General features: G+C 47.6%; 1 protein-coding gene and 1 long non-coding RNA gene across 2 annotated transcripts in view; one reads left to right on the top strand and one right to left on the bottom strand.

Annotated features, from left to right (window-relative positions):
- LOC122394512 (adenylate cyclase type 2-like) overlaps positions 1-21,193 on the bottom strand; it is an 84,691-nt gene extending 63,498 nt beyond the window's left edge. The window contains exons 1-2 of the mRNA XM_043391423.1: positions 21,081-21,193; positions 7,615-7,814 (exon numbers count right to left, since the gene is read on the bottom strand). Of these exons, the coding sequence (XP_043247358.1) occupies positions 7,615-7,734 (120 nt within the window). The 5' untranslated portion in view covers positions 7,735-7,814; positions 21,081-21,193. The remainder of the gene's footprint in view (positions 1-7,614; positions 7,815-21,080) is intronic.
- LOC122394514 lies at positions 345-2,966 on the top strand. Its single transcript, XR_006258880.1, has 2 exons — positions 345-537; positions 1,867-2,966. It is a non-coding gene; the product is annotated as an uncharacterized LOC122394514 (long non-coding RNA).
- Positions 21,194-23,185: the final 1,992 nt, after the last annotated feature.

Genomic DNA, 23,185 nt, shown 5'->3' with positions numbered 1-23,185 from the left:
ACTTTGGAGAAAATGTGTCAACGGCATTAGTCGTGAGAGAATAATGCTATTCTGACGGTCGTTGTGATGCGTGAGGAGAAAACATTGTTTTTAAACGCTCATCTCCCGTCATTTGTGCCGCTGCAGGCTGAACGGCTTGGTGCCTTTGGCAGTGTCTTTGAAGACACAACTTTGACGCACTTCTGGAGTCCTCGCTTCTCGGCGTCGAGTTAAGGCCACCGCACACTAGCCATTCGGCCGGTTCATTCGGCCGTTACAGCAGCGATTTTCTCGCGCGAGTCTTTATATCGGCCGAAACAACGAACCAACGACGGTGCATTCGGCCCATATTGTTCAGGCATTCGGCCCAAGCGATGTTCACGCGACGACCGAAAAAAAGTTCGACCGGTTGAACTTTTCTCGCCGAAGCAGTCATTTAGCGGCCGAAAATCAACAGCCGCCATATTGTTTTCATACAACCTTGACAAGTGTTGTTTACATTCCAATCATTTTCGATGTGAGGGGCTCTGGTGTGGAGTTGTTTGCGATGGAAATGAAGTAAGTATTCGAATGAATATCTGTGTTGTGTATTTTGTCAATTGCATATGTGATTCAGATTGAAATGTTGTTTAAATATTGGTTTCAACCATCTCTGCTCCACTTCACTTGACTTTTCATTTCAATTTCAATTTCCATTTCCCCATTTTCTCCATTTGCCATGATTATACATAGTCAGTGGGCATAAATTTGTCTACTACTCAATGCCACAGTAGGTATTCTTGGAAAATGGCCATTTATTATCCATATAAGCAAATATTTTCTGCTTTTGCCAGTTAACTTGAAATGCTGGACACAAGTTCTAAGTTTCAAGGAGCTATTCTTAAATTATTCCATCAAAATTCAAACCTTGCAAGTCAAAGTCATTGAAAGTACCTGTAATGTTCTCATATACTGTTCTTACCATGCAATCTGGGTTTTCATTTATCATTTCATTCACATTGCCTCCGACAGGCAGGCTACTGTGGCACTAATGTGTCACATATTAGATATGTAGGTACTTCATTGCATGGTTGGTGAAAGTGTTGAGCACAACTCTTTCTTATGGTACAAGAAGTGCCATAATTCAAAATCTTGATCTGAGTTGTCAAAGTATAATAGAAATTCCATTTTTCAAAGTATTTTTTTCCTTTTCTGCGTTTCTGCCAGATCAAGATGTTGGTTGTGTCAAACGCAGGGCCATGAAAGAAAAGTCTGGAACATTGTTAAGGCTTTATGGGATTCACACAAACACTTGCATGCAATATTTGCATTGAAAGAGTTGTGAGATCAGCATGCTGAATGTGCTTTTTTGTGTTTTTGTCTGCTCTACAGGAGCTCATTTTATGTTAAATAAAATGTAATGGCACTGAACAAATATAAAAATAGCCACCTGTCCTTTCTGTAGTAACTATTCACCATTCAATACTGTTTTGTGTATCATTTATTCCCCAGAGATCTTTCACAATAGTGATAGTTTTCTTCTCTGCCGGGTCAATGAACCAGGTAGGTGTGTCCACTCCAACCAGTGCAGATCCACCTTTGTGTACAGTTGTACACATTTCAGTGTGATGAGCGGACCTTTGATAGCTGTTCCACCAACCCGCCTTTAGATGGCGCGCGCGTCTCCCAGCAGGCAGCAGAGGCGACATCTACTGTCGGCTCAGCCGGTGTGGAGGGTGTACCGAGTGTCATTACCAATATACCTATAAACACGCCATTGCAGTGGCCTCACTCGAGGTGGGCTGGACCCAAGAGGATGGATGACTCGGGCTAAAACGATGACGCGGGTCGTGGGCCCAGCAGCACAACAGGTGGCGTTCAAAATTAACAAAGTCCCTATGTTTTCAGTTGGGTCGGAGAAGTGGATCTCATTCAAGCGGTACACAACAAGCCAGTTTCATGAAACACGAGTCTTCCTGGACGATGAGGCACCAGCTGAACCGCAAACGGCCGGCGCACCAGCTCTGTCCCCGGGGCCGGCGCCCCGGCAAGCAGCACCAGCTCCAAGGCCGGCGCTCGGGCCAGCCCCGTCTCTGGAGCGGTCGGTGCCGGCATCACCAGTGTCCGCAAGGAGCAGCCGTGCCCAGTCGAAACGCTCGCAGCACTTCAAAGTGTACAACAGGTGGCTAAACCGTTGAATGATGCCGACCTGGCTTTCGGTCAGTGTGTAAAAGCGGTTCGAAAAAAAGCCATCGCTCCCGGAACTTCCGCTCACTGGAGCGCGACGTCTCCTCCGTCGGCTCCGGCAGGTACACTGCACCGCGGACGTTCACGATCGCGCAACAGATGTACACCAACGCGCGCGTGGTCGATTCCGCGAGCCGGTAGCTCGGCGCCAGAGCGGAAAATTCAGCCCCCGACGCCAGATAGTGGAGTGTAATCGCCAGCCGCAGCGGTGCGCTCACCGGCTGGAGGAAGGTGGTGGTCGAGCGGGTGATCTGGCCCTCGATCTGTGCTTGTAGGAGGCTGAAGGCTCTCCAGCTCAGTCGGAAATACTGAACCTGTGTCGCTGGGGGTCGTTGAGCCGAAGCTCCTGCTCTCGGTTGGCGTGCTCGCCCAGCTCGTCTCGGCGCTGAAGCACGTCGCTGACCCCATGCGCCGGACCAAGGGTCTGCGTCTCTCCTGCACCCTTTGGAGTGCCAGCTTGAAGTACAGTATCGCGATGGCTAGTTGAAGTGTGTACGGGTTGTTTGGTGGCTCAGCATGCAGATAACTAAATCTTTTGGTCCCAGAGCATCAATACAATGCACATTAATGTTGCTGAGTTTGGTTAATCGCTTGCGATATGCTCAGGCCATTTAGACCTCAATAGTCGGTGTACTTTGCTCAATGTTTGTTTTTAACAGCCAATTTGTTTTCATTATCAAGCAAGCTACCTACTCAAACTGCAATTAACCTATAATTTTGTTTCTTTTTTGAACGATGCACTAAATATATGAAGCTGGATTCTATTTGGTCTTTTCCAATATTCATTATAAAACATTCATTACGTGCGCTCTTGGAATTCGGTTACAACAGTTTAGGCGATATTTCAACGACGATATTTCTGCTCTAAGCGATTCGGCCATTCGGCCGATATAGACACTTGCGCGAGAAAATCGCCGCTGTAACGACCGAATGAACCGGCCGAATGGATAGTGTGCGGTGGCCTTTACCGTTTAATTTTGCGCGTGTTCGCAGGATGTCCGGGAAAGTTACCACTTGAACTCCTCCGGCTATTTGGAAGAACGACAAAACGCCACGGGCTATCGCTCGGCTTTGACCAGAGTCAAGGGCGAAACCTGCCATTTAGCCTAGACCGTCCGGCCTCGGTATTTACATAAACATATGCCTGGGCATAGATGCTGAAGGATTGAAACGTAAGTTGAATAAAATATCTTAGAATAGAAATCTCTTGAATAAAATATCTTAGAACACAAAATATATTGCTCTAAATATTAGGTTAGATCCAGCTACATCTGCTGCAGAATATCGCTCCAGCAAAGGTTCAAGCTTATAGTGGTGATGTCGACATGCGTGAAGCTGAAAGAAGCTAATCATGGGCCTTGCCGTTGCGTTCGTTCAACATCACAGGGCCACGGCACTCGGCAGCTCAGGTCTTCAGTCTTCCCGGTCAAAATGAAAGCCAACATGGCTTGACTCACGTTACCATTTCGATCCAGTGAAACGAAATGCAATATAGCTCATAAATAAACCAAACGCCCACCTCGTATCTAGTGAAGCATATCGCCTACCGCACACGATAATTTTGCCACTAATTAGCGCGACGTCGAATGTAGTCATAAGCAGACCGGTTGAAAGAGACCCACAGATCCTAAGGGGTGTGGTGCAGGACATTTCATGACAAATGCCAAGACCATCTATGCAAATAGCAGCCACGGGCCGCTCCTATACATGATCCCACAGAAATATGCGCGGAATATTGGTAGCGATGTTGGTGTGAGGATATGTTCGTGGGAGTTGCGGGGTATGACGGATGTTTGATAACGCTTGCGTGCTAACGCTCCTCCGCCTTGCCTGCACGAGGAGAGTGGATCTATTCAGCACCACTCGCCAATGAAACGTGCGGCTGACAGTATATGCGCCGAGAGCTCCTGACGCATTTTCTGGCTGATTTCAGCTGTCATATTCAGCCTTCTAGGAAGGCTTCTGCGTTTGGAGGCAAGGCAGACTATCTAGAAATGCGTTGAATATCTCATAGGCAGGTACTGTGACTCATACCTTGTTAAAATAAGTCATCGACTACCACTTGATTCAGCCAAATGAACTTTCTCAACATGTTTGTTGAGTAGCGCACTGTGCGTTACCATCTGGTTTTTGTCATCCAGAAACTAAACCGTTGACGTTAGGTCAAACCTGAGGCTTTATCAGAAAAAGTACTTTAAAAGGAGCAGGCGAATCCGCTTTTCGCATACTGTACACAGCTCTTTTCGTTCACGACAAATGTGCCGGAGAAACTTGACCTTCGGTCACTCCTGGTGGCCTAACCTTTAATCTAACCTAGAAAAAAGTGATCTTTGGGGTGACTTTTTGATGCTTTTTCGAACACTGCTTACCGCGTATTACCTACTGCGGCCCCAGGAGGCGAGTTAGACCGTGCAGTAGGTACTCAAATGGTTAATCCCCTCAGCAGGGCGTGGAAATCCTCGAGCCTAACTAGCACGGATTAATTATATAACTTTATCATTATCAAATTTAGGTGTTTAGAGCGCCAGCGCAGTAACCCAATTCAGATAAGCAGCTTGGTGAGAGTCGCAAGCACAATGATTATCCTCGCCGCGGCTTAGCTAACGTTACAAGTGAATAGTGCTCTATTTTGAGGCGAATAAGCACGATGACGAATACAACTAATGTTTTGGACGCTATGTTACTGAATTAGCGTTAACATTATACAGCCTGCGTGAGAGTCAAGTGTGTATTTATGGCATAGTTAGCCATAGCCATAGCCTATAATAATTATTGTACGGGTATCGTGCTTTAAGCCAAGAACATTATTAAAGAACAGTTAGGGCATTGTGCATATCTTTAAACGGTTATATGTTCAGGCACCAATTGGAATGGAAAATTTAAGTTATGACTCATATACGCTGTTGTGTTTTTTTTCGATATTTAACCATCAATTAGGTACCATTCACACTAAAATAATCGTTAAACCACGATTCATCCTGTGCATGAAATTAAGCTCGAGTTACAAAACGTTTAGAGGCTGGCTAAGCTCTATACGCGGAAGCTTGATGACTTCTCTTCGCAGAATTCATGTACCTCACACCGACACAGTCCATATAACACAAGGGTTACGAGCGTCTTTAGATGGTCGCAGTTATTAACACAAAATTAATAAAGAAGTAATAACGTGACATCAAGATCGCAGAATAGCCCAATGTTAAAAGCGATGGACTCCTCCACCGTAGTGCCACGTCTCGCCCTATCCCATCCCGTCTCATCCTGTCCCGTCCCGTCCCGTCCCGTCCCGTCCCGTCCCGTCCCGTCCCGTCCCGTCCCGTCCCGTCCCGTCCCGTCCCGTCCCGTCTCGTCTCGTCTCGTCCCATCCCGTCCCGTCCCGTCCCGTCCCGTCCCGTCCCGTCCCGTCCCGTCCCGTCCCGTCCCGTCCCGTCCCGTCCCGTCCCGTCTCGTCTCGTCTCGTCTCGTCTCGTCCCATCCTGTCCCGTCCCGTCCCGTCCCATCTCACAACACGGGCCACCGCCCAGCCTGAGCAGTGAGCAGTGAGCAGGCCATTAATCAGGTGGTCTGCGGGGCCGGCTCTTTCACCAGTGAGCGGGCGCCGTTTACTCCGTAGCCGAGAGCGCTCCCCGCGGACTGAGCGCGGCTATCTCACCCCGACATCCGTCCCGAGGCTGATGAGCTCGGCAGTCAGCAGCAAACATCACCCACCAACGGAGACGAAATGTATGCACCCGATTCGCGGCCATCGCGCCTCTCCGAGCGCACGAGAAAAGCTTGATAAAGCGGCCCCGGCTAGAACGGAAATTAGGAGAGAGCTGGAAGCAATGCACGCCACAAACTCATCAGTGTTTGGTCCCTCGTCAACTTCCTAGCAGGCAGAGCGTGTGCAGAGGTCTGGTTCTTGTGCTGTTCCCCAGTTGCGGTGAGTTCAATGTGATCGGAGAAAGATTACATCTTAATTAGCAGTATCCATGCGGAATTTAATATGTAGAAGGAGATCGTATGCCGTATATTGGTGCCCACAGGCCACAGATAGTTAGGCAAGTGTTTCATGTCAACGTCAACGTAATCTGATAGCCGCATGTAGAAAATATGTTTGAAGGCATGACCACCGAATTGGAAGTGAAATAAATATTAGTTCAGGTTTCCTTTCGTGACATATCTTTTGTTCTCCATGGTCTATGCTTGTTACTATAATTGATAAACAGCTATTTATAGTTCTGGGGTTAGACACTGGGGTGGAATAGGCACTGTGTTCCGTCCTTACTGGAATTAAGGCAAATAAGTACGCCTCGTTCAAAGGACCGTTTCAGTATCTACACGCACGAGCGCTACGACAAACCAAATTGAAGGAGCCCGTATTCAGCTCGTCTGCAGTGCTATAACCTATAGCTAATATAGGTATATATCGTAACGGGTATCGTGTAGTAGAGTATAGGTATTATCGTATGAAAGCCACCAACCAAAGCCCGTAAGTTTTCTTTGCACTGAAAATACAAGTACAGAAAACATTGCAGATATAAATAGATTTAACACATCAATATACTCTCCAACGTACTAATGGTGTCCCAATGTCACGTCTACAACGTTCCTTCAGAATGTCCTTTGCATTTGCAAACAACCCGGATCGATCTGCTGTCACTCACGGCCACAAACACTTTTCAATGATTCAGCGCTCAATTAGCGAGTATCCCAAATCAATGCCAGGTCACCGTTCAAGCCACTGTTTACCTGCGGCTGAGACACAAAGACACATGGTGAATAGCGTGCATGCATGGTATATGTGCATGTGTGTAGGCATCATACCTATACTGCAATGGCAAGTCCTGCAGGTCTTGCCAAGACTGAGCGGCAAAACAGATACATCAACCGCTACATGCACTCGTCTCTACCGGTAACCGGTGTGTGGATCAAAGTAAACTAATGTCAATATGTCATCACTGTGTATGTATTTGTTACAAGACACTGATGACGTAACATTTGCTGTGTGTGGATCAGAATAATTGATCACGTTACCATATCCGTGTGTGAATCAGAGTTCACTGGTGACGTCACTTTTCTGGATGTGGATCAGTTACTGATGACGTCACCATACCTGGTACTGTATGTGTTATAATGCACTGATGACGTCACCGTATATGTGTGTAAAACAAAAAAACACTGATGACGTCACTGTACCTGTGTGTGGATCAGGATACACTGCTGACGTCACTGTACCTGTGTGTGGATCAGGATACACTGATGACGTCACTATACCTGTGTGTGGATCAGGATACACTGATGACGTCACTGTAACTGTGTGTGGATCAGGATACACTGATGACGTCACTGTACCTGTGTGTGGATCGGGATACACTGATGACGTCACTGTACCTGTGTGTGGATCAGGATACACTGATGACGTCACTGTACCTGTGTGTGGAGCAGCAGGACGCAGCTGAGCATGGAGGCGCCGGTGACACCCTGGTAGGTGACGAACAGCGTCAGTCTCAGCCGCGCCAGATAACGCGAGAACAGGGCGTCCATGTCCATTGCTGGGCGTAGAGAGGTCAGCAGAGGTCACCAGAGGTCACCGGAGGTCAGCAGAGGCCACCATTGATCCAGCTCCGAGCCTGAAATACAAGCTCCGGTTAGACGTGGTCGCCAACGTATATTTCGCAATGGAAGTTAAAAAGAGTTACGAATTGAGAACGCATTGTGTTTGATTGGTTGGACCTGCCTTTTCCGTGTGGGACTGTTGCTTCATTCAGCCTAAAAACATCGCCGCTCAATGTTACCCAGGGCACGACTCATTGACCGTCGAAAAGGCTTCAAAGAATATAAGAAACATTTAACGGACAGCAATATTACATCTTTGTGAAAAACACAAATATCGGCACATGTGTAGGCCAAGTTCAATCGCTTGAACACATTTCCGATGAGTCATTCCATCCAGCCAACGCGAACCGAGCAAGAAATGAAAGCCTGAGTATCGATCGAAGGTTAGTTGCCGCAGTGAAGAAATGGAAGCACCGATACCACTTTGGTCGGCCGTGCGTTCCCTGAGAAGTTGTTGCGAGGCGCAAAGTAGTAGCGCTTTTATTCCGGTGCAGATTCGAACCTTAAAAGTAGCACAGTTTGCTAGAAAAGAAAATCCAAAACATATATGTCTTACTTACAACCAGGGCTGCGGAGTCGGAGTCGGAGTCGGAGTCGGAGTCGGTCGGAGTCGACAGTTGTGACCGGAGTTTGAGTCGGTCGGAGTCGACAGTTGTGACCGGAGTTTGAGTCGGAGTCGGAGTCGATTTTAGAAACCCGAGCCGGAGTCGGAGTCGGAGTCACCGAAAATCTGTCGACTCCGCAGCCCTGCTAGGTCTGCGGAGTCGGAGTCGGGAGTTGGAGTCGGTCGGAGTCGACAATTCTGCCCGGAGTCGGAGTCGGAGTCGGAGCTGGTTTTTGAAAGCCGGAGTCGGAGTCGGAGTCGGAGTCGCCGAAAATCCATCGACTCCGCAGCCCTGCTTACAACATAGAGCAAAGTTGCGATGGTCTGTACAGTGTACATAAAAGGCTGCACTAACAGGTCCCGATTTTCCCGACTTTTGGGTCATTGACCTGACCTGGAAAGTCAACCGATGACTTAGGACCTTAAATTTGGGTAACATCGGCTTCCTCTCGTCACGGGCAGCACGTACGTTTTTTTCCGCGAAGCTCTAGCTCGATCACGGGCCAAACGTGAGGGGGGTCGTACCCCCCCCCCCCCCGTGCCGTAAAAGGGCGCAAAATGGCCTGTGCCGGCGAGGGTTAAAAACAAACACTTTAACTTTTAGCCTTGTCTCAAGCTCCTTTGGCGCTGTTGTTTTAAACTCGTAGCGCTACAATAATTGTGCTACTCGCAGCCTTTGATATAATGTCCTTTGATATTGATAACGTAACCTTTGATATAATGTCATTGTTCGTGAAAGACGTGAATCGTGTATGCTTCGGGGTTGCTACAAGTACGCATCGACGATTGTCAGTCAGGAAAACAGTTGCTATTACATAACTCTTTGTACTTTTCTGCACCTAGCTAAGTCGCAATCTAATCAATTGGAGCACAAAGGACGGTGCGGTACACACATGTTCGTAAGTGTGCACGTAATCCACTTTCAATAGAATAATAAGAGGCTGGATTTAATTAAATAACATGCATTATGTCGTAGGCGTATGTCGCACAAAAGTCCTTCCCCTGCACAATACAGCGTCTGGCGATGTGTCTGGGTCTGACGTTTGATAACAACTTTCCGTGCGCACGTCCTACCCATGTCAAGATATGTGACATTTGCCCATGTCGTAGAACAATCGGACTCGTATCCAGTTCTTGGAACTCGTCGAGCAGCAGAGATGTCGTCCGCGTCCTTTTCAACAGTCTTACATTCTCTCAGCACTCTCAGAGAGAGCAAAAAGCACACGTAAAAAGGCCGATTTCTCAAAGTAATTAAACCCACATCTCTGACAGAGGTTTAGATGATGTTAGTATCATTCGGAAACCACTAATTACATATGTGAAACAGTCCTTATCTCTGTTTTTACGAATTGCATAGCTTCAGACATAGACCACTATATACAGATATATAGTGGTCTATGCTTCAGAAGAAGCAATAACCACAGGACTAAGCATTTGGACGCTTTTTGCTCAATAGTTTGATGCGGGAACTACCGTTTTACAGCTACTCTCAGACAATAAGTGATCAATATATGGCACAACTTAAGCTATAAAACAAAATATGAGCATCAAGTGTATAACAAAGAAACAAAAGGCCAAGAAAGACAAGCCACGGGCATTAAAAAAAAAAAAAAAAAAACAGAAAGCAATGAGTAAAATGTCACAACCTTGGTCACAACGTGATTTTGTACCAGATGAGAGCGTCAGATAATTCAGGGAACATGTCATCCATGATCGGTGATCCAAACCAGCAGATCTTTCGCAGCGTCATAACGAGCGACAGTGAGCCCAGCGCGGCGCAACGACCGGAACATCACTGCCCCGATCGCTGACTTTGGCAAAGACGGGCGTCAGATTGGCAAAACTAGTGACGTCATCACGAACTGCTATGGCTGACGCACGCGGCCCGTCGCTATCAAAATACGCACAGCCTATCCTGACAAACTGTCGGCGTAAATTTACGGGAGAGTTAAGAAACAGGTGGTAGGTTGCATGCTATGACGGTGGACAGGTAGAATAAAGACAAAGACCCGGTTAGAGACACAAGTCGCGAACATCATGTCATTTTTTCTTTCTTCAGACCTGGGAGTCGGTGTCCCCATGGCAGTGCACTGCCAGATCTTAACGCAATTTCAACATAGCGCCCACGTAATAAGGAACTATGCTAACTTGTCCATCGTTCGGTTGATGATTGCCCCTCCCCTTTGTCAGCCAAGACTGGGGCTGTCAGTGTTTGTTAAGCCCCGTCAGAGCAATTAAGTATTAAGTGTAAACGATTCCAATTTTAATCAGTCCAGTGCCGTAATGGTGACCTTGATGTCAACCAAATCATATGTCGCGTCACGGATTTTCAATAAGTTATTTTTATAAAATTTATGCTAGCATTTCAGGATGTAAGAGGAGAATTTGTGAAAGGAACCAGAGTCATAGAACTGTCGGTCGCGTTCAAGAAAACGTCTTATGCTTATGCCTTCTTTCGCAATGTGTTCGTTCATTATCCATTATCAATTCCTAACAAGCAATCTCGCTGCTTCTTTTGTAGTCCAAATCACATTATTCGGCGTTAATGGATTTTCGTCGATTTTTTCCACTTATGCCGGATTCGTTTTATTCTGTCGTCTAAATCAGGCGCGACTGCGAGGGCAGTGTGCAGACAGCTTCAATGGCGAGATTCGCATCACGTTTCAGCAGGTCCGGTACCGACGGCCCATATTACTGTGGCTGACATTTGGTCAACAACAGCACACAGGAGCTGATTTCCACCGGTGCATATATCACTCGAGGCACTCTGCAGATGCTACAAAACACACTCCAAGCTCTCGGCTCGCCGAAAGCCGGCTCCTGGCAGCGTAAATTTGCTATCGCAACATCAGCTCAGCCACAGCGGCAGGGCTTTAACGCCAGACAAGCTAGACTCGGGCCAATATCAGCATGGGAACGCCTTGAAGAGTGCCTTCGGTTACCACGGGTATGCAACGATACACAAAAGGTTTACTGAATAACATGAAAAACGAGTTCCAAAAGATAAAAAGCCATGCTATGAAAATAATAGCCAAAAATACAAAGAAATGTATAAACACCCAGAAAATTACTTGGGATGCTACGTCTACATACCCATGTGTACCTTAAATGTCGCGATGTGTGCGCGTGTGTGTGTCCCGTGTGTATGTAGGAAATTAACTGCTGACCCAACGCCGACACACGCAATAAGGCAGCCTGTTTGCGGTCGTCAATGTCCAATCAGGGTGTCTGACACAGCGCGAGCCGGTGGCTCGGTGACCTCGGGAGGGACGGCGACCGGCGACGGCGTGTCGACGTTCCGTCAGATCCGAGTCTGCAGCAAGCCAAACACGCAACGCTCTAGCTGTCAGGCGGACACGTTAGTGGAAAAGTCGACGCCGGCGACCGGACGCGTCTCATTTCCCCGGCCACGAAAGCGGAGGCGGCTGAGCGCGACTGTTTAGAGTTGCCCCGGTCGTTCGTGTTCCCGTCGCTGATGGAGGTGCGGTGTTGGCGGGCACGCGGTCCGGCCAGTTGGCTGCCGATCGGTCTCGTCAGTCGCTGTCAGCGGCTGCCCGAGCACGACTGAACACGACCGTCAGCCCGTCAGCTGTAAGAGCACAGCCGTCAGATTGCCGGCAGGGTCCGTATCTCCGTCGTATTCAACAGCCATGCTTGGAACGCACAAGCGAGCAGCGCTGCAGGGAAGTCCCATAATTCCAATTTCCAAGCCAAACAATCTATGAAGACGCAACTTCGCGGACCTTTCGCTGCATTAGTTCAAGCTGTATTAAATAAAACACTTTGTAAGTACAAGAATAATAAAATATGGACAGCTTGGCATTTAACCCGCGCACCGACGGGGGTCTGCGCCAACTTCGCACCGACGGGGGGGGGGGGGGGCGGATGACCGCCCCCCCCCCCTGAGATCTCGAGAACGAAGCAAGATAGCGACAAGCGGTAAACGGCATCGGATACGCACGGCCAAGATCTACAATTTTTACTGAGGTCATTTTCAGGTCAGGTCAAAGATGACGTCACAGGGGTCGAAAAAGTCAAAATAGCGGCGCTAGATATGGAGAGAGTTTTTCTCGAATAACTTTCGAATTAGTCAAGATAGGAACAAACTAAGGGCATCATCGTGATCCTCTTGTCAATCCGCATCGAATGATATATATGTTGACCTCGAAAGGTCAAGGTCAAAGGTTGACCTCAGGTCACGTGACCTCGAGGTCATCATGTATATCATTCGATGCGTCTTGACGAGCTGAACACAATGAGACCATCCACGCGTCTGTATCTTGTTCCTGTACGGAGTTATTGGCAAAAAAACCTTTGGTGACCTTTGATGACGTCACATGACCTCACAGCTGCCCAACAGCCAAACAGACCTCAAGGTAGTGAAGGTTGATCGTATATGAAGTCATGTAAAGTATATGGGGCCATTCCGACCCGTTTTAGTGGTAAAACAGGGAGTTTATTTTTCCCCCATTGACTTATAATGGGGAGGTCGCGAAATTGACCTGACCTTAGGTCACCGATATCAAAATTCCGAGATAAACAAATTGTAGCTACTGATGACCTAATAATATCCTGCGACTTTCAAAGGCCTCCGACATCTACTGTAGCTGTGGCACGGTGACAAAGTTGCAAAAAAGTGACTTGAGGTTGGGTCATTCAAAGTGACCTGGTGACCTGACCTTAAAAGGTAGGAAGTTCAAACTTGCACACCATGTGTAAAATTGATGAGGTTATAGTCATACCAAATTCGGTTTTCCCGCTATTCGCGAAAAACCTCAGGGGGGCGGATATCCGCCCCCCCCCCCCGTCGGTGCGCGGGTTAATTACCGATGATGACCGGACATTTAACCTAACCTAGAAGTTATCAAGCTTTTCCCCAGGAATTTTGATGCTCTTTCGAACATAGCTTACCGCTTGTCGCTATAGGCGCCACAGGACCGGCAATCCGCATGCATTAGATACAGGTGTATAAACGTCCCCCCCCCTGCCTTGTTTTATAAAAACGGAGCACCCTCGGTGAACTAAATGTCTTTCGGTGCAAGAAAAAAAATAAGCAAACTCCATTTGAAACCATCTTTCAACGCTCGACCTCTGCTTGACCGGGCAATCTTAGGAGTAGCTGACTCCCGCCCTTCCCCTTCTTCTCAACGAATTGTTAAACGGAGCCCGCGGCACTGAACCCGTGGCAAAAAGTCACATGGCAGCGCTAAGTGGGCACAATGGAACTGAGCTGCTCAATTTAACTTTGTATTGTGGTCATTTAAAACCAATGGAGGTCACAGTTAATTACTTAGAAGTCCAGAAAGTCAAGCACCTCGGCACTCAGCAAAATTGACATCATGCTCACCCTCCTACTGAGCTCGCAGATCTGGTAGTGGAGTATATACCTAGCACTTAAGTGCGTTTACATGTGATCGATGAGAAGAGCTCTACTTAATTGCTGCCAATATCGCCACTACATTACTAAATAATACTGTTCGCCCTAAAAGCTTTCAAAGGATTCGTCAATCACCGGATAAACATAGCAACAGCTATCTATCATTAGTTCGTTAATTTAAGAACAAATAAATATGTCAACGTCAAACGGACATAAATACTACATACTACTTAATACTACTTAATAAATTATAATACTACTTAATAAATTATAAGTTGTCTGTGTGTGTGTCAGCCGTATGTGTCTTCTTGCGCCGGAACGGCGCCGCGTATCGACGTGAAATTTGGTGACCACAAACTTTGGGTGGGGCGGACCATCGTATCAAAAGATGGGCGCAATCGGACCAGGGGTGCGGCGTCAGCGCGCGAATCTCTGCCCCAGGCTGGGCGCGGCCGGCGCTGAGCAGAGAGCACGTGCTTTAGGCTCAGTTGTTCGCTTAAAAAACTGAGTGAAAACGATGAGAGCCAGCTCGGGAGATCATTAAACGTTGAACTCTGTGGATATTAAGAATACAGGTTTTTAGGCGCAATTTAATTCAATTTAGGCGCACCTTTTTAGGCGCAATTTCAAAAATTTAAAGACCAAATTCAAAAAGTTTACATTCAAAATGCACGTGAACGTTTTGAATTTGGTCTTTAACTTTTTGAAATTGCGCCTAAAATGCTGTAGTGATGTCAATTTCAGAAAACGTATGTCCAATGTCCGTCCAATGTCCAATACTTACGAAGACTGTCCGTCCAAAAATATCCAAGCCAGCCATTTGTCCAAAGATGTCCGACATCTACGCAATAGTTTACACTCAACACCGTTATTTAATTTGCTTTTAATCTATCGTTACCAGCATAGGCGGCGGAACGATTTGAGACAAGGGGGGGCACCATGGCTCAAGGAGCCAAACCTAGGGTACCCCCAAATCCTGTTTTCTCATCGGATTTAGGCCACTTATTTTTCGTCACAGCCCTGACACGAAGATTTTTTTTTTATTTTATTTTTTTTACTAAACGAAAATGGCAGTTCACCCCCGTATGCAGGGGTGTAATTTTATATCTCTTTGTGGGGGCATATGCACCCACAATCCTGAATTATGCCCCCACAATGATGAAAATGCACCCACAAGTCTTTTACAAGACTGCAAGCGTCCTTTCGAGAGCACGTTGCCCTTCGCATGCTCTAACGGCGTCCTCCTGACCGTCTCGCGTTCATGGATAATATAGCGTTTTTAATCACTCGGCGCCCTTCTGGGAGAATGGCGCACTTTTGACAGCACCGCGCCATTCTCATGGTCTAACGGCGCCCTCCTGACCATCTCGCGTCCTTAGGTCTCTGTTCACCGTGCATCCCTCGACTGTTCGGCGCCCTTCTGGCCTCTCAGCGCCCCTGAACCACATATCGACACCTTTTTTTAGACCCCACATTTGTTCTCCGGTGAATTTCAGACAAGTTGGTTAGAGACCTTCAAAAAAAGTACAACCACTCGATTTTTCTCAAGTTTGTCTGTCTTGGCAGATAAAGCAATGCCAGAACAGGCCTACGAACACACATATTTGACCAGGATCGGACGATTGGACACTTTTAAAAGGAGATATTTCGTGCCTCCCGGAAATTCACGGGAGAGCAGATGTGGGGTTTAAAAAAAAGGTGTCGATATAGCGTTTTCAATCACTCGGCACCCTTTTACGAGAATGGCGCCCTTTTCATGATCTCAAGGCGTCCTCGTAACCATCTGGCGCCCCTACGTCCCCACCAACGTAGCACTACTGACTGTGCGGCGCCCTTCTGGCCTTTTAGCGCCCCCGGACCACATAGCGTTTTCAATCACTCGGCGCCCTCCTAAGAGAATGGCGCCCTTTTCATCGTCTCACGGCGCCCTCGTAAGTCGTAACCGTCTGGTGCCTCCACATTTGGTGCCCCTCCTACTGGATGACGCCTCTCTACATCTTTTTTACGTCCTTCCGGTCAGTTTCCACTTTTAAGCGTGTATTTGCTTGTCAGACACGTCACTTGAAGCGCCATTCGGCTAGCAATGTTATCAAATTCGGTGTTAATTTAGGCTCCCACATAAAGAATATCTATCGCGCCCCAAAACGGCCTGGCGCCGGGCGCCCCTACAGCTGGGCACCCACAATCATTTTAGGAAAATTACACCCCTGCCCGTATGTGTGGTTAACTTTAAGCTGATCCTCAAGTACCTATGTGTTTGTCTCTTCCTTATTGTCGTTTGATAAATTCCATTTATCCTACATGTATAATTCCCAAGAAGCCATCGCAGTACTAATCAGTGGCGAATCCCAGGGTGGAGGTCACATGGGTCATGACTTAGGGCCTGGGGTCACCACATGCCTGCCAGGAGCACCACAGGCCTGACAGCCGACAGGGGCACCACAGGCTCGCCAGGGATGCCACAGGCCTAGCAGGGGCACCACGGGCCTGTCAGGAGCACCATCGGCCTAGCAAAAGCACTACAGGTCTTCCAGGGGCACCACAGGCCTGCCAGGGGCACTATCGGCTTCGCAGGGGAACCACCGGCCTCGCAAGGGCACCATGGGCCTGTCAAGGGCACCACAAGCCTGTCGTTGGCAATTTAGGATTGTCAGAGGCACCACAAACCTGTCAAGGGCACCTGCGTTCTAACAGGGGCACCACAAACCTGCCAAGGCCCAGGGACACCACAGGCCTAGCAAGGACACCACAGGCCTGTCAGGGCCCATGGGCATCTAAGTCATGCCAGGGCCCACCGAAGGCTTGTCAGGGGGCAGGGTAGGTAGGTACCACAGCCTTTCCAGGGGCACCACCGGCCTAGCAGGGGCACCAGTCATCACATGACTAACCAAAAATAAAGAAAATAAAAAAAACTGAAAATAGGGCACCACCAAAATTAAATGGCCGAAATCCGTTGAGGTTTTAATTTTGGGCATAGGTAGGGGCACCACTTCGATTCATGACCCTCCCCTTGGAGTTTTCCCGAATCCGCCCCTGGTACTAATTAATACATCAAATTTAAGGGGGGGCACCTTGCTATTGGTGCCCCCCTTGCAGAATTCAAGGGGGGGCACGGTGCCCCGGTGCCCCCCCCGTTCCGCCGCCTATGGTTACCAGCTCAAAAGTGGTAATCATATCGAAAGCTGAGCTTTCTGATAGCCAATCAATGTTAAACACCATTACTTTATAAAAATGTTGAGGTGTAGCAACCGATTATCCTAAGTTGTCCAAAGCCTGCTGTCATTGTCCAACCGAATTCCGAATTGGACATTGGACAAAATCGGAATTCCGAAGATTCAAAGTTCCGATTGACACCACTAATAAATACTGGGTGGTGTAACCATGTAAAAAATAACATACGCAATGTCACGAGTAGCCTGTACACTGTAAACCAAATCTACAAGTTGGCTCCTTGTTACAAGTTTGGTTCCAATTCGCATAGGCGTCACCTTGTCGATACCTTGTCGATTCACCAGCCCCAGGCTTGTTGGCCAGCAAACTAACAGTTTGTCTACAAGTTTGGTTCCAATTCGCATAGGCGTCACCTTGTCGATACCTTGTCGATTCACCAACCCCAGGCTTGTTGGCCAACAAACTAACAGTTTGTCTACAAGTTTGGTTCCAATTCGCATAGGCGTCACCTTGTTGAGTACTAGTCTGGGCCTTGTGGACCTACCAACTTCTGGATAGGCATAGTCGTTTCCTTGTCGGTTCACCAACCCCTGGTTTGTTGATGAACTAGCCTTTGACTGGGCATTGCTAGCTTACAAGTTGTCAACAAGTAAGTGTACTAACCGGCTCTGTTCGAACTTGTTCTTCATTACAATCGCTTTGTTTGCGTTGATAACCTTAAGAACTTACGATTCGCGTTTGTTTTCAATTGCCACGATACTGATTCAGGAAATATTTTCTATACGAACAGGTTATTTTTTGGCTGGAAGTGGTGCACAAAACCATGACTGGCATCAGTTATTGCTCAAAGGCTTGCGCTGACAAGAAACGAAATACTGATGGGTTATATAATCGATGAATGCATACACCACATCCATTCGGAAGTTTCTGGAATCATTAGTATTTATTACGGTCACGTAATTAATACTATTGACTGGAGACAATTCCGAGTGCATATTTTCGAATGGATGTGGTAAATGCATGAGGTAGGTATACCCAGTAGGTATACCATTCGTGCACCGTCAGCATATAAGTCTTTGAAGCAAGAACTGCTGCGTATGTGGAAGAACATGGTTTTGTGCACCGCATCAAGCCAGAAGTATAACATGCCCGTATGACGAATATTTCCTGAACATTGACCATAACAATCATGGCAGTTGCACTATCACGCAGCTAATTCGAATAAATCATGATCGCCAACCAGATTAGCTTTTACAGCCCATATATGTCCATCAGTTAAGTTAAAAATACAAAGAGTTGAATTAAAGGCAAATAAATGTATTTATATATAAAAAACACCGACCGCAAAACATCTGCTCACATGTGCATGCACAGGTCTGGCCCACTTACATTGCGCGCGCAGGGGGAGGGAGGCGTCTCGACCGCGGGTATAGGCACGCTTAGTGCGTCCCGCAGGCCAGAGGGGCCTCACTCACAGCACGAACACCAAAGTTCACAGATTTCACTTTTTACTGCACAAATGCTGGAACAGCCCTCGTCGCTGCTCCAGGCTGCACGGCGGCCGCGCGACAACTGCTGAGGGGTGTTCACGGGCACCGCACACTGCTGCGTGCGCTGTGTGCGGTGCGTCCAGCAGGCGTGGGGGTAGGGGATGGGTAGGCGGTTCTGACGTCACGGCTGCGTGCGGTGGACGGTCCGCTGTGGCCAGTCCCGACCGGCCACAGCGATCGCTGTGTGCGGTGACGGAAGGCTGACGTAGGGACGCAGTGGGCGGAGCTTGGAGGCTGTGTGCGGTCCGACCGCACACAGGGCCCGTGAACAGCCCTCTGGTTCGAAACCGCCGCGCCGGGGCCCGCTAACGGCGGACGGCGACCGCTGATTGGTCCGCCAAGTCTGACGTCACCGGCGCAGCTGACCATGTGTATGCTGACCAGCTGACCAGTACAAGTTAGGCGCCGGTTAATTAACCATGCGGCAACAAGTTTCCAAAATTGGTTAAGAAACAAACGTTGAAACAAATGTAGAGTTGGTCTGGATACTGAGAAGTTGGTGTGCATAGTAACTATTGACTCGTAGTTGTCACCTGACAAGCAATGCACCAGACAACGGCTTGTTTAAAAAGTATCAGTTGGTAAACATACCAAGAGATGATTGGTTATATTACACAAGACTTGTCAATTTTGTTTACAAATTACAGTGTAGACTGCATCCATCTAATCACATTTGCATCAAACCGAACAAATCACCGACGTCTTAAAAAGGCTCTATCCTTGAGGTCGTCGCCCCCGCGCACCGTTCTTTTCCGGTCAAAGTCGGGAGCGGGTCGGGATGGATGTCGGCGATTCGTCGGAGCCACTGTACTCGCAGATCGGAGTCAGACCCGCATCTCATCGTGTGCCGCTCGGCTAGAGATCAGTCCCCGATCGGTGTCAGACGTATGGGGCTCCACTCGGGCGAGTCCGCATGCAGAGACGGATCGGACGATGATAGCCGTTTTCACGACGGCCATCTGGTACACATTTGGTGCACATCTGGTGCAGATTAAGTGCAGATTTGGTCAAATTAGGTTCAGTGTGTCGCTTGGTAGCTATCAGCTAGGGTTGCACTATTTGCTTATATGCCTGCTTTGTCATATTATCAGAGAGTATCATCGGTTGAAACACTGAAATAAATTCATAAAATAAAGATGTTTGCTGTAAAAGAGATTAGGTGCAGATTTGGTCAAATTAGGTGCACTCGCCGAAAAGCCCGTCGTGAAAACGGCTGATAGCATTTTCCACGGCGAAAATCTGTTGCAGTTTGCCGTTGTCTAACACAAATTCAGAATTTTTAACGCACACGCCATTTTTATGATTAAAGCAAAGACTTCCTATGCGCTAAACCGCTTTGTGTATATTCTGATATGGGCACAATGCCGTTTTGAAACGTCTTTATTGTGAAACACAAGCAAAGTTAGCTTCTTTGTCAGAGAAAGGTCAGACTTTTCAAACAGCTGTAGAGTTAGATTGTCTGGAGCTTGCTAAAGAAAAGGCGACCGTTTGACCTAACTTGTTCAAGAACTTAACATGGCATTCTTCAAGACCCAAGTCATTTGCATATCTCTGTGTAACTTTATATCGGGTCTGAGGCTAAATTAATTTAATGTTTTGATAATAAAATCGAGCACAAAGGTGAAAGGTGAAATAATGCATTATACTTCTTGTACTTCACTAACTATTTAATGAAGTCCATTTGATACTTTCCAAACGCGATAAACTGTGCCTTTAACCAGTCATGTCTGTGCATGACAGTGCAAGACAGCCGTCGGTATCTAGGAAGTAAGAACTGTGAAATTATGAATCATGAAAAAGCCATATTACACTTGAGAGCCAGAATATCTTTAGAGGCGACGAGATGACACGTTTCGCAAAGACAGAAACCGTCAATGATTGACCTCGTTCCTATCATCACCACGTGCCACCAAAGTGCGATGCAGCCCATCCATGGAGCCGAGCCAGGCCACAAAGCCATCCGTTCCGGCCTAAAACAGAGCTGACCGGCTGCATCGGACGGGCACGCTTCAGCAAGCGTGGCACCGACCTGCGATGGCCTGGATTATCACGGGAAGGCCCCAATCTCGGCCATCACACCTGGAGACCTTCTAGATCGGTTCAGCGGGCACCAGTTTCCAAGAAAGCCTTCTGTCTGCATGGCAGTCGAAAGTCATCCGTGCTCAGCCAAAATGAAAGAACGCATTTTAAGTGTAGATGCCTAGAGGATGTCAAGAATGTCATGAATAAGTGAAAAGTAAAGAATAGTAGGCAATAAGCATGTCTTCCAGTGATACCGGGCTCGTGACGAACAGCTGAAACCTAAATCGTCAGTTAAAAATTATTTACTGGATTTGTGATATGGCACGTATGAGAAGGGAGCTTACCTTACAATGTCTAATTTTTACGCACTCTTCTCGTGTATTATTCGAAAATGGTAGAAATAGTTGCGCAATTTTAGGCAAAGTCGCATTTTATCCTTCAATTGTTATAATGCCTAATTGACAGAATACGATACGTTGAGCTTGATCTAACAAAGATAAACATTTTGCCCAAATTACACCTCATTCAGCACACTCCCCGTGTCACTGTCACTCACCTCAGTCGGTCGTCTGCCGGTCCCTCCGCGCGCCCAGCCCTCTCCTGACCGCCGCTCCGTCACTCGCCCGAGGGCACACCTCAGCCGTCGGCCGGTACCTCCACACCGCCTCGGGGCACGGCAACAAGTGATAGCCGCCGGCGGTGCGAGTCGGCCGGCCGGCGCCGACGAGACCCCCCCCCCCCCGCCCGCTGACCCGCCCCCCTCCCCGGAGACACAGGTCAGGGACGGGCGGAAGGTTGGCACTACGGAAGTGTGCATGGAGACGTGAGGCAGTTCGGGACTGGGGAATGCGAATTGAATGCAGCTCCGGGGAAGAAATGGCTGAAGTGAACAGTTCTGCTGACGTTCTGTGACGATAGCTGAAACACTCTGCATTCTGCAAGTTCCCTGACATATTGAATGGAATAGATGATTTATTTAGCCATTGCACTGTAAATGCGACATACGAAAAAGCTAATTAGTATGCATCATTTGCTACTTATGCCATTCCTACCTATCCTATTGCCTACGCCTGTAAATTCATCTGCACTAGGATGGAGCTGAGATGCTTCGAACAGTCAGGTAGTTAAAAATGTCTTGAAATGGTTTTCTGGTGGATCAGAAGCGTGGTTCCACGAAAAAGTATACTTAAAGATATTATACAAATTATAAAAGGCATAAAACAAAGCTCTCATATTAACCGAAAAAAAAAATCAAAAAAGTAAAACAAAACAGTAACACAGTATCGGGAGCCTGGTTTTGTGACTTTATCAACCGTTAGGTGACCGATAAGTGATTGATAATGGCACAAAGCCGAAAGCTCCCGATACCGTATTTCGCTTTTTTTGTTTTTATCTTTTCGACTAAAATGAGAGAAGGGTTATTGCCTACCTTTTGTTATTTGAGAGCTAGAAGCTCCATGAAAATACCTAATATTTTCCTTGGAAGACAATCTTCGTTTTCGCTCTGAAGATGCCGTGAGGCGCTTTGTCTTTTAAACCTATTCTCAATTCTGCCTTCTAAACCAATTACATAATGCACATTGCACAGGCCACAAACAACGCTCACCTAACGCAACGCCTCCTGTCCTTTGACCTCCGGTAGTCCTTTGGACCGGACCTGCACTGGCTGGTGTAACACAGACAAGGGTTGCTCATAGGCACCGCAAAGAAAACACTAAACTCATCGCCTCCTCCGGCGTCGCGACGGCACCGTTTGTCCATGTCCGGTGTTATACACATCGTGAGTCATAAATTACCGCGCAACATTGAAACAATAAACATACAAGCACGTCTCCTTCTCTCTCTTGGCTACATGAGTAACTATGATGATGATAACGGAATATACGCGACTTGCGAGCTTAAGTTTGGTTAGCCGGCCCATGGGGAAATGCAGACTCTTATATCCAGTATCTTTAGGTCGTCTGCGAGCAGCATTGAGTAAATAAAAGTGCTTGACAAATTTCAAACCCGTGCCGGGAGAAAGTAATCGTTTGACTTCAAATGAGCTGACTAAAAATGACCGTTAATTATTAAGAAAAAAAAAACTAGTTATGTTCTGTTGCGTTCAATTGTGCTAGCGAACTATTGAGACCATTCTAAAGCCGTGGAATGAAAGGATGGATTCATTGAGCTGATTGGGATTCGATCACCGACTGTTGCGCCGCAGCAGTTGAGCCCATAGGTTGAGCCTATCTCGCTGTGACGGTAATGCACTTACCGATGTGACAGGTCAATCGGCCAATTTAACTGTTGCACCGGAAGGACAGCTGCAATTGAACACCACTACCCTACCGGCTACCCATGGGTGCGGTGACCGTCAGGCGTCAGCCCGGGCAAGGAAGGGCCTAACCAATGCACAGTGGGGATTTTTCCGATCTAGCGCCTATTAACCCGCGCCCAGGTGGGGTCTGTTTATAACGCGACCTGGTGGGGGGGGGGCTATTTTTTGCCCCCCCCCCTCGTATCTCCGAAACTACTAGACGGATCCGCAAAATTCAAACGGCGTTCGAAAGGCCTGTCAAATTTGTCGAGGAAAACCAAATTTCATTGACCTCGGGGTCACCGATGACGTCACAGGTCAGGTCAAAGATGAAATGTTTCACCGTTCACGGGTCTTCTAGG

Source organism: Amphibalanus amphitrite, unplaced genomic scaffold (assembly GCF_019059575.1).
Source record: "Amphibalanus amphitrite isolate SeventyFive unplaced genomic scaffold, NRLGWU_Aamphi_draft 000596F_arrow, whole genome shotgun sequence".
Taxonomy (NCBI): Eukaryota; Metazoa; Arthropoda; class Thecostraca; order Balanomorpha; family Balanidae; genus Amphibalanus; species Amphibalanus amphitrite.
This window is presented reverse-complemented; position numbering and strand designations above follow the sequence as displayed.